This window comes from Lytechinus variegatus, chromosome 12, assembly GCF_018143015.1.
Source record: "Lytechinus variegatus isolate NC3 chromosome 12, Lvar_3.0, whole genome shotgun sequence".
Lineage (NCBI taxonomy): Eukaryota > Metazoa > Echinodermata > Echinoidea > Temnopleuroida > Toxopneustidae > Lytechinus > Lytechinus variegatus.
In genome coordinates, this window is record NC_054751.1 from 30,567,741 (window position 1) to 30,582,378 (window position 14,638).

General features: G+C 37.0%; 1 protein-coding gene across 3 annotated transcripts; it reads right to left on the reverse strand.

The window, feature by feature from the left end:
- Nucleotides 1–14,110, reverse strand: LOC121425230 (folate receptor gamma-like). Of its 3 annotated transcripts, none has more exons than XM_041621245.1 (6): nt 13,970–14,110; nt 9,166–9,361; nt 6,831–7,019; nt 6,198–6,333; nt 5,307–5,482; nt 1–4,049 (listed from the first exon to the last, which is right to left on the reverse strand). In XM_041621245.1, exons 2-6 carry the CDS (start codon nt 9,334–9,336, stop codon nt 3,921–3,923), a joined length of 801 nt encoding a protein of 266 aa, XP_041477179.1. In that variant the 5' UTR covers nt 9,337–9,361; nt 13,970–14,110; the 3' UTR covers nt 1–3,920. The 3 variants fall into 3 exon arrangements, with proteins under 3 accessions (XP_041477179.1, XP_041477180.1, XP_041477178.1); XM_041621246.1 differs by having other exon boundaries at nt 9,166–9,356; nt 13,965–14,110; XM_041621244.1 differs by having other exon boundaries at nt 9,166–9,356; nt 13,969–14,109.
- Between the last annotated feature and the right edge of the window lie 528 nt (nt 14,111–14,638).

Consider the following 14,638-nt stretch of genomic DNA (forward strand, 5'->3'; position numbering starts at 1 on the left):
TTTTTCTTAATGTATTCCTTTCATGGTTAAAATTTCAATAGGATATGTATTGCTTGCTCAGAGGCCCCAGAAGCAAGGGGGGGGGGTAAACAAAAATGTAAAAATGACAATTTGATTGTGATTTTTTTTTGTATGGTCAGCCCCCCCCCCCCCCCACTTTGAAAACCGTTGTGAGTACTATACATCACAAGCTGAGTTGGTTTGTAATAATTTCACATGAAATCATTACGTTTTTGGCAATATAAATCCAACAACATAATCAAATTATCACTTGATAGATTTGGTAAGAATTTTACCAATTTGCTAGACTTTTAGCTATCATAGCATATTTTTTTTTGCTTATGTATTAATCAGAATAGATAATGTATTTGAGATCAATTGCACATCAATTTGAAAATATCGTAAATCACAAATACATTTTGTGACAGAAAACATTTTTTAAAAGCAACCCTTTCCATGGTAAAAATCAAATTGTCTTATACATTGTAAAAAAATTTCAAATTGTGACAAAGAAAATGTCATTTATGTTCTCGTTTTCTATACTCAAAGTGTGAAAAACCGCCATTGGGACTCCTTGGACCAATGTTTTCCATCAGTAAATCATCATAAAATATGTTCTTCATTGATATTGAGAAGAAAGCGTGACCTCTGGGAACATCAGCACTATTAGGTAAAGGTTATGGTAATACCTACTAAACTGCATTGGTGAAATAAACTGATAATGTCAAGATTTTGATAAATTGGTGACCCAATCGTAATGACATAATTTATTTTTAATAAATCTTTCAGTTTTACAAATTCAGGGATAAAACATTTCTGACCACAATATTTATGGAACATTGGATGGCCTTGAGTGGGATGAGTAGAAAATATTGTACAAGCTGAAGAACAATATTGGATGAGTCGGAGACGAATCAAATATAGTTCTTCAGCGAGTAACAATATTACTCCTCTTCCACGAAAATTGGTAATCCAATATTATTATTATTTAGATACCCCCACAAAGCTAAACATAAATTAGTAAAGCAAAAAATATGTTTTTACTCAGCATTTTAAGTCAATCCTGTAGATCATGAGCATGGCGACTGAGTTTTGTCATTTTTTTAAAAGGAAATCTGTGTGAAGATGGGCTAGCATAAAGTGGAAGCGCATTTGAATTCGATATACTGACGCAAACTTGCTGCTTTGCCACACATCCTGGCAACTAATACGCAAAGCAATTTCATTGTGACGTATCAATAGCTTCATGCCTACAATCATTTAATAACCATGATAATCTTGTAGGCGGGGCAAAATATTCATTTCATCCCATATGGAATCATCCAATATTGAATGGCTTTCATAGGCATACATGTTAAATATCAGTTTTGATATTTTGTCTCTTTGAAACAACCTTGCAAGACATCAACAAATATCTGTGCCTCTTAAAACCCTTCACCTGAATAATAATAGATGACAGCGGTGACTGACTTATGACCTGATTCTATGAACAGCATGCTAAATGCTGGTTTTTAATGATGTTCATTGTCATTATCAGCAGCATCAGCTGCATCAAAACCCTGTGCCATTATATTACTATCACAAACAGGGATGCCAACCTTGTAAAACGACCTCAAGTACTTAGAGGGATGAAAAAAAGGTATTATATGTTTCTGCAATATACATCTATTCTTGGAAAAAATACTTCTATAAAATCTGCAATCTATTCATTTAAAATGGGTATAAAATACTGCACAAAAGGAGAACAGTTGGCATCTCTGTCATCACCATATATCAAGGGTCACAGGTTGAAATGATTGAAATACTCTTGCTTTCTTCCTGATCGCTTTGTCAAAACAAAGAACACGCATTTCGGTGGCAGTAATGTATTCATGTTGTCTATTATTGAACACAAGAAGGTACTAGCTGTAATGTATCCATGGTAACATTAAGAACCCCAAAGCACTGGGTGGTGATAATCAACATTAATACTTCAAAATATGGTTCATTCAACTACATGTCCATAACAAGCGTTACCAATATTGGGGCAATGTCCAATCTCAACAATGTCTACGGGATGGATTTCCCTTTTTAAGATCGAATGTCGACCTAAGAAATCCATTCCGTGTCTGTTATTTTCTTTGTCAAGGGATGGGCAACAGAGGGTTAAACTTTGCAGAATCATTCATCATTCCTTCTGAAATTGGTGCGAAATATGATGTTTGGAGTTAAAAGAGAGTTAACCCATTGACTACTAATATTCCACCTTTCTTTAGATTTCATCCTAGGACCGTAAAGGCTCAAAAGTTCCTGAAAAATAAAACTTCTCGGCCAAAATTCACAAAAGATGTTATACTGAAAGGAGTGCACCCTCTCCTGGTTTCTTCAAAGGGGCTATCCCACTTGAACATTTCAGCCAACTTACGCCAAATTATCTACGTGTGGCCAGATGATTTCTTGTTTAATTCAATATCTTGCTAAAAGTTACTATTAAGTAGTCCATTCTTGATAGCAAGAACTTCACCACATTTACACTAAATACCAAGAATCCTCATGCTCTATCGAGAGATCATTTTGTGTTGATAACAGAAGGCAATTCTTAATTTCAAAGAATTGGATGAAGAAAACAGCTTGCCAATGCCTACATGTCGCCTAGCACACCATGGTCCCCTAACACAAAGGTAAAGCGATTAATCGTATGCTTGATTTTCCAAACTGATTGTACATTGTAGTCAATGCAATCATTCATAGAAAATTGTACTACCATCATTGCTAAGCTCTGTGTAACAGGCCCCCGAATCAAACGTTCCCATGTGATAACTGCTTAACCTTAATATAAATAGATCATCAATATGGTATACATGTCAGTAACGTCACTATGTGATGATCATTATGCTTTCCTCTTTGTTTTTCTTTTGAATTTAGAGGGCAAAAATCCAAAGTTAAAAATGCTGAAAATGTCCTCCCCAAATCTGGCCTGATCACATCTCTGAAAGATTTTAGTGATGTCATTACTTGAACTAGTTTAATGTTCACATATTTACTGCAGCACTGCACAAATGGTGTTTTCTACAAGTATGTATGTTGGATAATACAGATTCGTGATTATACAGCGTATTTGGAGTCAACAATGACAGAGAACCAAAAGATTCATCTCGAATTTGATTTGAAATATATCCTGAAGCAGAAAAGGAGGAGAAAGGATCAGTTTGAGGATGCAACACAAGATGAGAAAGATGAAGGCGAATCAAGGAAATACAATGAAAACAGTGAAGCGAGGGTCAACTGAGTGCAAATAAATGTGGACATAACCCTCATGCGAACCTACCAAGCCGTTATGTAACCACATCATCATTCAGTGAGCACACATGCTTAAGACACCTACAAAGTCCATGAAGGTGGGGGTTTAAACCCTCTGAGAGGTTTTTAACTTCTTTTGTAATTTTAGCTTAGCTCGGGATTCCCGCTCCAAAAACCAAACCCGGCCTACAGCAGGCACGATGCATGTATAGCATAAGAAATAGAAAACACACACCATAGAAAGCACCCCTCCACCCCACCCCCCCCCCCTCTTAATCCTGATCATCATCAAATAAAATCATGCAGCATATATTCATGTTCGAATCATTCTTCTTCTCACGATCAACAGAAACCATTGCTCAAAATGTCACAATAGGAAGACAAAGCAATAAAATGTATGATTAAGACACAATTCCTGTCACTATTCAAAGGTTACATACATGTAACTGGCACAAAACTGATATTTCTTTCAAAGTCAAAAGAAATGACATTGCAAAAGTTCTGTCAAGCCAGTAATGTACGTGACCTTTCCTCTTACTATGAGATTACTAGATGAGTGACATTTTTTTTTTCATTTCGTTAGTACAGCTCCGGAGGATTAGTGTGGCAAGATCACCTCGTATCACAGGGCGAAGCCTACGTCAATGATGCAGCCACCTAGTGGCTAGAAGGACTGTCGTGGTCGCCATGGCATTGGTGAAGATTGCATATTGCTGTGGTCCAGGTCGAGTGGCATCTCCGACCAGCTCCTGAGCCTTGGCAAGGGCAACCTAATCAATGGAATTCACAATAATAATAATAATAATAATTCATAGTCAGGGAATATCTTTGCTTTATACCAAATTTGATTTACAGTTTTGACCATACAAGAAAGCTCTCAACGAAGTTCCTTACATCTCTATTTTAAAGTATGCTACACAAAAATTGTATAGCAATCTTTAAAAATGATGGAGCTCATTTCAATGCGATACTAGAAAAATTATTCCCTGATAGTACTTGTACATTGAAAATTAGAAAGAACTAATATCACATAAATATTGAAAGAGAAAGAAGAACCCTGCACTCCAGAGAAGTGGAACTCTAGTCTAGGCTTGTTCCCGCTACATCACTGGGATCAAACCAGGTTACATGCTTGTGAAATGCTTGCATCTGATTGGTCGAGAGCAAATTACTTTGTGGAACACACTGCCAAAATGACTCAATAATTCCACCCAAGTGTCTGTCTGTATAATCTGTAAGTGCCAAAGAATTCTGGAAGAAATTGTGCGATTGCTGAGCAAAATGAGCATTGTATTTCATCAAAATGTTAGGTCTTTTTTACAGCAATAAAAAAAAAATGTCCCACATGTGCTCATCTGTGTCAGTCATCTTCAGTGTGATTGTTTTTCAGCTTAGATTTCATGATTTCACAAAGATCAGGTTATGAAACTGAAGCAGATCTAGGATGGTATGGTAACAATTAATCTTGGTTTTAGGGGCTTTCTCGTGAAAACCAAGGACTCAGTTTTAAGGGAAGTGAAAGTGATCACTCGCTACTACTCTCCTTAATCCATTTTTGGTAGAGCGATTTATCACTCGCTTCAGCAATTGCTTATTGCTTATTAAATAAGAGTGACAGTCAATGATCAAACTGTTAGAGTAAACCTTGAAAACCTCATTCTCTGTCAAGTTTTTGTAAATACCGCAAGACACAATTACACTGTAAGCAATAACACACTTGCAAGAATGACATTTAAAAGTTTAATGAGATGAATATTGCATAGATCTAGATCTATATCTGATTGTTTGTCTCCATTGGTTGTGGGTTGTAAATTAGTGCAACTATCAATTTTGAAATCAGACAAGAGAGCTCCCCTTGTATGTCAAAGAAGAGCTTTTTGTAGTGCTCTCCTAATGCTCCCCTTGAAAGTTTTAGGAGAGCTTTATATTTCTCCCTAATAATTATAAAACTGAGTCCTGGTGAAACAAGTGTTAAATACAAATACTTTCATTTATCTTCAATTTATTGAATTCTTGAGAAGACATACCTGATCATTAGGGTTTCCGCCATAAGAAGGATCAAACCAGAGAGTCATACAGGCGTCGGTATCAGCAGAGACTACAGTGTAAGACTTGTTCCAGATCTTCTCACACATGTTCTTGGCATTTCCAAACTTGGCCTCAAACTTCTCGCAAGTAGCATCAGCGGGGCATTCGTTCTCACCTAGGATAAAAAGAAATTGGATTGTTAACTGGAAACAATAATCATCGTAGTCATCATCGTCATCACCAACATCAACCTCATCACCACCAATGACATTATCAATGCAGCAGCTGCAGCACATGGCCCTGGGTGCGCTGTGTATGTTATACACTATACGCAGCACTCCCTTGAAATTTGGTTGGTACACTGTGTACCATGGCCTGCACCTACATTGGCCTACTTAATGCATGCACGTACCCATATCACTTGACTGCATCACACTAGTCTGCTGTGCAAACCCTTCACTCGAGTTAAGGGTCTGAATGTGCAGCCTACTCATGCCAGTACTTGTGTACTGAAGGCCCTGAACTGAAACAGCAAGTTTTGTATGTGCTAGTCTTTGCATGGAGACACACTTGTTGATCAAACTTTCAATCAGGGTCTGTGCCTGCAGACTAGCATCAGACCTGCGGAAAGTTGTACACCAAATACCACGCAGGGCAAATCTTACCCTAACCGGGCCAGTATTTTTGGCCATTCTCTGTCAAGAGGAAGGGAGTGGGGAAGGGAAGCTTGGTGGCATCTTGCTGCTAATCGCACAAGTGCCACCAAAAAAAAATGCACAATCACCGTATCAAATCTGAAGAAGCCTTCACCCATTGCATCCTGGGACCTAGTGGTCACTGCACAAAGTCTATGGAAATTACACGACTAAGCAGTGAATGGGTTAACTCACCTGACGACCAGTCCCATCCTATAGCCCAGTTATCTTTGCATGTGTAGTCATTCCTGCAAGCCTCAAACCACACAGAACAATCGGTGTCACACAACGGCACATGCATAAAACGCTCATTCCTTATGCTGATGTTGTGCTGGGAAGACAAATTGGAGTACACAGAGAAAAAAGGATGAATTTATCCAATATCAATAAAAACAAGAAAGAAAAAATACCTGAAAATATTACATCAAACACTTTCTAATTGAAAAATGTGGCCTGAAGGAATTAAAGTTGATATAAGGAAATAAATATCCATAGATTTGGTATCTAAGCAAAGCCTACATTCTTTAAAACCTGTTCATCGACAAATTAATCTAATTCACCAAAATCTTCTGGCTTCTTAATATCCTCAATTGAAATGCCCCAAAAATAGCCTCTTCCATGATTTCCAGGGAAAAATAGACTCTCAGGAATGCTGTTAGTATGACAACAGCAGGCAATTTTTATGTTTAAGAGCCATATGTAGCCTTTTTTAAGAATGTGATAACAGAGAACTTTTGTTGATTTAGATAATTTCCTCATGATTAGTAAAAAAAAAAAAAAAAAAACAGCTACAAATCAGAAAAATATTGTCCGCTATAGAGGACTTACTGGTACAAGCCATGGGCCTACATTGGGAGAGCACTCGTAGAAGCATAGATCCTGTCTCATCCACTGCTCGCAGGACGATGACAGGGGTGTGTCACAATGGTTCCATTTGAAGTCATGCCACAATGGTTGGATGTGAAGGTCCTCTGAGATTTCTTCGGTGCAACAAGAACGATCCCGCCATGGTGTACACTTGAGGTGGGTACAAGAAAAAAGTTCCATTATCTTTGGGGACCACAGGGGGTCGGTCTTACAAAGAGTTACAATCGATCCAATCAACCTCAACTACATGTATATGGATATCCATCAATGTCATCATTTTTCTACAGAAAATTTGTACAACGTCCTTTTTGTTAACAAAGAGGAGCACACTGAAAACACAAAGGTTAGCGATTGATCGTACGCTCGATTTTTAAGATTGATTGTACATTGTAGTCAATGCAATCAATCGTGTAAAAATGTTCTACGATCATTGCTAAGCTTTGTGTTACGGAGCCCAGATGTATTCAATGTACATCACAATCACATCTAGAAAATATTCTGAGCAAAGATGCCTTTTTTTAGATGTTGACCTTGCTGGCTTTCCATAGTTGTGGTTGATCGAATCAATCGCAACTGTTTTGTAAGACAGGGCCCAGGAATATGTTTGACTTTCTAAAAAAGGTTACGTACAGACTTTGCATAATCAGGTCTAAATAAATGTAATTGCTTTGACTGAAGTCCAGCGCACACTTTGTCATCCAATTTGACGCAATTTTGTAATAAATCCCATTTTTTCCAGTAAATATGAAAATTGAGATTATTTCATTCAATGTTTGGCATAATGTATAGGAATAGCAAAATAATAATTTTGCTTTGCGGCAAGCCTTGTGGTCGGAGTTAAGTGCAAATCAACTTCAAGTTGTAGCCGATGATGATGTCATTACGATTTGGACTTGAATCTACTTTTATTCGTACAGGGAGGCTCGAACTAGACTATATTTCGATTTCAGTAGTCCTACCACTATTCTGAACTCTGATCACTAAGATTTTATTGGTTTAAATGTCCGGATATCAAAATAATGTTATTACAATTTCTTTGAAATTCTGATCGTAACGGATCGCGTAGTGTGCACCAGGCTTTAGGCAACTCTTCGACTTATTAAAGGTTGATTTTATTATGCAGGCTGCATGTAAGCTATGGCGCAGCTCTAGAGAAAATGAAATGAGGGCTGGAGGCTATTTACATGTAAATTCGCCCCCAAAATGTCCCTAATTCAACCGATGTAATTCTTATAGGATCCAATGTAAACAGTAATACATTGTACAGTAAATTTTCGCTCATGAGCTAAAAAGTAGCCCTGGAAAGTTTTGTATTAATGTTTTGCCTCCTGGTAGGTGTAGGACAACATTTTAAGAAGGCTAATGGACAGTTCCCTTGGCAACCGCAACATGTTATCCTCGATGGTGTAGTTGAAATTCATATTTTTATTTTAAATAAGTAAGATTTAAATACATTAAGATCAACTTCGCTGCCAGGTTGAATTTCCTATTTTTTTGTAATTTTCATGTAGTATCAGATCATCATCAGTGATCCGAAAAGCATAAATCAGGAAGGTTTTGATCTGCCAAAAGGGTTCTATACATAGTTGTTGTAAAACAAGACCATTCCCATGCTCAAAGACCTTTGACCTTGTGACCCCCCCCCCAAAAAAAAAAAAATCTACTTGTTTTAATTTTCACTCCGGTTCACCAGATAATGCAAATCTTTAAAATTCAATAACTTTGTTATTTGTTATCCGATTTTGTTCAAATTTTCCGCATTGTGCTCTGTGAATTTTAATCTATTTATTAAGATAGTAATATCATCAGCCTGGAGAATCCTATATATGTCTATCTAAATGTACAACTTGATATCATCCTACATGCATCTATGCACTGAATTAAGGATTAAATTCTCTCCCTGCATGAGTTCAGATAAAGTCTGCTGTCCCATGACAAAAGGAATCAACTTGATGATTTTCAAAAATGACCTTTTACTACTTTATTTGGGATAATTAAGTACATGTATGTGCATGCTCTACATGATGGATAATGCAAAAGATTTTGGAGTCACATATGGTAGCCTGCAATGCCCAAAAATTTTGATGTTTCAAAAGCAAAAAACTCTCTATTTCCACATAAAACAATGACACACTTTTCTCATTTGTTGTTAGAGAAAGACACTCATTCCAGAGTTGCTTCCGTTTATTCCGGGATGACAACCAACTGAGCATAACCAAAAAAATTACAAAAATAATAATGCTGAAGGTTAAAATAATTCACAAAGTTACAAACGACAGGAAGTGTCAAAACTGACCTGGCTGAAGAGGTCACTTTCCGGTCCAGGCTTATCTTTGTGATACTTGCCATCCAGGCACCTATCAGTGTAGTATTCAACAGTCCTTTCTGGTTCCGAAGACTCGGCAAAGCACAGGTCCACTGAGATGAGGACCAGGGCCAGGAGAGCGGAGATGAGTGGACGTTCCATTGCAGTTCCTGTACGAATATCTAAAGATACAGATATTAAAAGATGTGTCATAAATAAGAACAAATATATCCTTCAAGTGTAGGGTATCAAAAACAAATAATAGAACTACATTTGTATTGTTTCTAGTGCTTTACAACCCGGTCAAAGGAACCTGGTATGCCCGCACACAATGTATCCACATTCTTCTCCACTCCCTGGGGAGCATTCCAAAAAGAATTCAAAGAAAACTGCATACATACTACATAGGCTTTAACACCTTAGAGAAGAGTGACAAATTGCGGATTGACCCACCCCCCCCCTTTGCAAAAGGGGGGGGGTGGTCGAAAGGTCGTTTGACCAAAATTGTCCATGAAGTAACTACTAAACTAAACTGATCTATTTACTGCCACACTGGGCAAGTTGACGCCCAATATCAAAAGCAACTCCAAGAAAATGACTGACAATATTGCAATTTTATCCTTACTCAAGACTGGTGAACGAGTCTGCAACAAAGCGACACAAACTACATGCTGATCTATGAAGTACAATCGTTCATTAACCCCTTTTTATCATGATTCCATTATTTAAAAACTCATTACTTTTTTTATCATCATGCACATCTGTTTTATCACCATCTACATGTATTCCATCATTATGAAATCCAGCAGCAATTTAAACAATAGCACTATCTGTACAATCATTCTGTCAAGTATTGACTCTTGTTATTCACATTATTTGCTGAGTCTGCAAAATCCTATGTCGGAGCGTCTGGTATTTACATTGTACCTATTGTATCATTATTTTGTGTGCTTAATTGCAGGTTATAAGTTCAGGTGATAAACCTGTACACAAAAACTATAAAACTTTGAACCAGACCCCCCCCCCCCCTCTCCATCTGTCTGTTAAAACAAAAGAAGGAAAAAAATGCCATACCATTTGACATAAGAACTGCATGGGACAAACATACACAACTTTAAGACATAAATAAAATGCAATACTATTACTAAAAAGAATTGGAATTTCAACAATATAGAGAATTGTTATCTTAACACAGGAAAATGGTAAAATGGCAAAAAAAGTTCCAACTTGCATTTTACAGTAAACAGTTCCCAATTAGTTCTATGGTACATGTGCATGCAATGTAATGTTCTGATTACCTTTTTTTCTTTCAACACTTGCTCTGACTTTTCTATAGGAGAAAAATCTTGGAAGGATGCTATATTCAAAGTTTTTACAAATATAGAATGAAGAAAAAAAATACCATGTTTCATAACAAGAAAAAGTAAACACTTCTTGTACAATACAAATACAGGACTAGCTACGACTATTCTCCAAAGGACTTTGAAATCATTATGTGTTTGACTCAATGGTGGCCATTTCTTTAAGCGTATAAAGAAGTACATTAAAAATCACAACAATTGGCAACATCCACACGTACTTGTTCAGATGTTTATCTTCACTTTTATTGATTCTTTATGGAATTCAAATTTGATGACAGTGTGCTACTGCTTGAAATACAAGTTGAACCATCAAAATAATAAACAAATAGAACTTTTTGAAAGAAAAAGAAAAATGACCATGGTATGGATAAAAGACAAACGGAAGTACATACAGCCTTCCATATCACATCTCATTTATAGCATAGAGAGACTTTTTAAGAAATTGGGATTTACAAATTTCAAATATTTGATTTGATTTATTCGGTCGACAATATTCACATGTTAACAGGTTATGAAACAAATTGCCAAATAATTACACATACAACTGGACATGTATGAAACACAACAGTAGAAAATGGGACCAGAAAATAGCACAAGTGCTAGTCGAGCCTGTCCCCACATATATTAAAAATGTAGATTATCTTTAAGAAGAAATAAAAACGAAACAAAAATTAAATACACCTTGTAATTGGGTTAGCAGCAACATATTTTTTAATTTTCTTAATTGCAGCAATTATATACTGTACAGTACATGTAGGTAGTGTGCACTCATAACCAATAACTTTTTAGAGAATTCCTAAAACTTTTTCTGGATTTTTTTTTCAATTTCATTTCAACCGGTACTTTATTTCAGAAATCACTTACCTACATGTAGAAAAGAAAGCGAAAATTGACCTCAAGTTGTTTTGATCTATTTACTTATTGGCATTTTCTTCTGTCATGTAAGATATTTGTAGACTGATTATACAAATCAAACACATGAAGAATCCTTAAATCATTGAATAAATGGCGAGTATGAGCTTGCCAGTGACTAAACGTAATTGTACGCACTGCATTTTTTTTGAGAAAGACACAATTCAGGCTGCTTTTGTATACTCCCTTACACCTATATTCCATAAGTGAGATGTAGCTCTATAAAAGCTAAAAATAATATCAAAGTAATTTAGGTACGTACAGTGTACTGTTATAACCGAAACAAAATTCCTAATATCTTACGACTATAGACCTACTTGAATTAATCTATCATATAATGCTTTTCCCACAATAAGCTTGTCAATTGTTATATTTCTTGACAGAGTTTCAAATACCTAAAGTTATAAAACTGAAATACATTGAAGATATTTAGTTCAGTTTCCTAGGCCTAGGGAAGGTCTTCATGTTAGATGAGGATTTACATACTACATGTAGTTTAATCCTTATACAGTGTGGTTATATCTTTTCGGGATCGTACATACACAGATACAGTGTAGGCTTAACTCTATGTCTTAATAATTTCAAATAAGCATTACAGGTATGTATGTTCAAAATGTCATTAAAATTAATGTTTTAATTAAATCTTTTTCACAAAATGGATAGTCTACATGCACAACACAGATATGCAATTTGACTCAATGTCAATCACTGAGCATAAATTTCTTTTGAATTCTATTAATACGAAAATTATAATCATTTTTTGCATAGTTGACAAGAACATTTTCAGCTTATCATAAACTGAAAATTGCATCACACGCTGGCACACTCGTATGATCAAGCTACAAACATAGCAAAATAAAGATGACTGCGAACGATCGTTGGAAACCGATACCGGCTCTTTGGAATACAAATTTAGGATATTAAATCACATATTTCACGAAGCTGTGATTTTAGTGATCTAATTCTAAGCTGATTACCTTCTCCAGCTCCATAACAACTTTACATTGCACTCTGACTCCGTAATTTCCCCCACCAAAAGGGGGAATATTTAGGAGAAATCGAGGAGGGTGCAATATAGCTCACCCTTCTGCCCTTTGGCTTTCCTCCATAGATGCGGTTACCTTGTCTGACATTGTGTGAAGCACGGCACCAGCTCTAAATCTAACTTAGTACGAGTCGAGTCCTAAAAAAGTAGCATTAACAATAATAAATATGGCATATCAATGATCTGCAGGCTGCAGCTGCACAACCCTGGCCTATCCGACTACGAGTCTGTGAGTGCGCCTGACGATAGCAGCAGGACTGTCAGAAAATGTTTAAAAACTCCTGCGAAACAGCAGATTTTTCAGTCAAGTTTAACTACACAAGCAAATTTCAAGTCAAAAATACAAATTCTAAATTACATCACGGCACCACGGCACTGGGTAAGGGCCACACAGGGTTGGCCGGCCGGCAGGGCCAGACCAAAAGCTTCAGTCTCGGTATTTTGATTGTTCCGCTGAACTACGTTGGCTCCACTCCCCAATACATAGACTGAAGAGCTTGCAAGTTGGAGGCCCATACGTACAGCCAACGGTATAAGTGAACTAACATTTTATAGGTCGCGATTTAAAACTGTTTTCTAAGCGAAATTTACAGTTTCATGGTTTCCATTATCAGGGAAATATAAGTAATTGCGTACATTGGACCGGAGTTATTGATAAAGATCCTCTGGATGATCGAGAAATCTTTCATCTAAGACATTTTCACCTGAGCTGACGGTTTTTCTTGCAAGTTGCCATCTTGAAGTCATTATCGTTATTAACTTTTAAATGTATCAATATATTGAATGTCGTCTGCTACCTGTGATCGTAGCGGTGTTTCAGTACACTCGCGTATGGAGCAGATCGTATAAAACTATAATATCGAAAGCAATATTGATGTCACATTCGTAAATTGTTGACACCCTCTCCGTTCGTTTGTATGTTTCATACACTGGCTGCCATTTTGATAATTTTTCCTGCGTCCAACGCAAGTAAACATCGGTAAAGTATAATTTTCATGCCTTTTCATCTATATTGTTTAAAGTATTTTAATAATGGAATATCAAGTATTGAAAATATAAATCCTTAAGAGTGTAAATTTGATGTGTTAATTGGATTGACAAAACTCAAAGTCAAAGCAAAGGGCATGAAGGGAGGGCCGAGGACGTGATACATGCGAGCTCACACGAACACTCTACCGTCGGTGAATGGGGATTACAGTAAAATGTCTGAAATTGTTAAATAAATCCCCACAAAAGACGGTTATTCTTGTACTCTAAGCCAGGCAGGGCAAGCGCGGATGCAGGCTTCGGAGTTCACGGGAGCTGATCAAGAGCCCTTTCCCGCGGCCGCTACTCTAGCCTAGGCGCTAGCGCGGCTCAACGTGCCAGCAACGTTCGTTCTGCATGCTGCAAGCCGCACTCAGCTCCGCTCCGAACAGAAACAAATAAATTCATTTAATCTCGTTTTATTAGAAATAAAAATAGTAACGTACTCACATATAACAACAGTTAGCACTTTCAGTAGGTAGTTGTCCCTAACTTGTAGTTGTAATATTTCAAGTAGATCTAAGTGTGTTTCCAGTGGCTGGCACCATAAACGTGTATTATATAAGGAGCGCGCGCACGTGTGTGAAGTTTGACTAGTTTCTTTACCAGCCCAATGTTAGTTTTCTTCTTTCTCGATTATCACAAATCTGGGAAATTGGCATTAGTGACTAAATTCAGGGGGAAGGAATTCTTATTTTTTCGTAAAAAAGATTAGGATCCCGCACTTGCGATGATGAGAAAGAGTATCACTACGTACTGATTTATGATGTTCGTGCGAATTATCTTGCAACAAACGCATAATGTACGTTTACTAAAGACTACTACTCGAAAAAAAAAAAAACGGAATGGAAATGTACACTGAAGAGTCATGCCAGTCGACCGACTCATCAGATCAGCCAATCAAAACCAAGAAAAGTTGTAAGAACATAATAGAGCACCGAAGTGTGACGTCATCAATTTTCCAATATTGCAATGTCAGCATTTTTAATACCACTTTGGTAGAGCATGATTATAAACCAGGTCAATCATGCATTGACTTGTACATGTATAACAGTGGCGGATCCAGAGGGGGGCGCCCCGGGCGCGCGCCCCCCCTTTTTTCGCCGGATTTTTTTTTTTT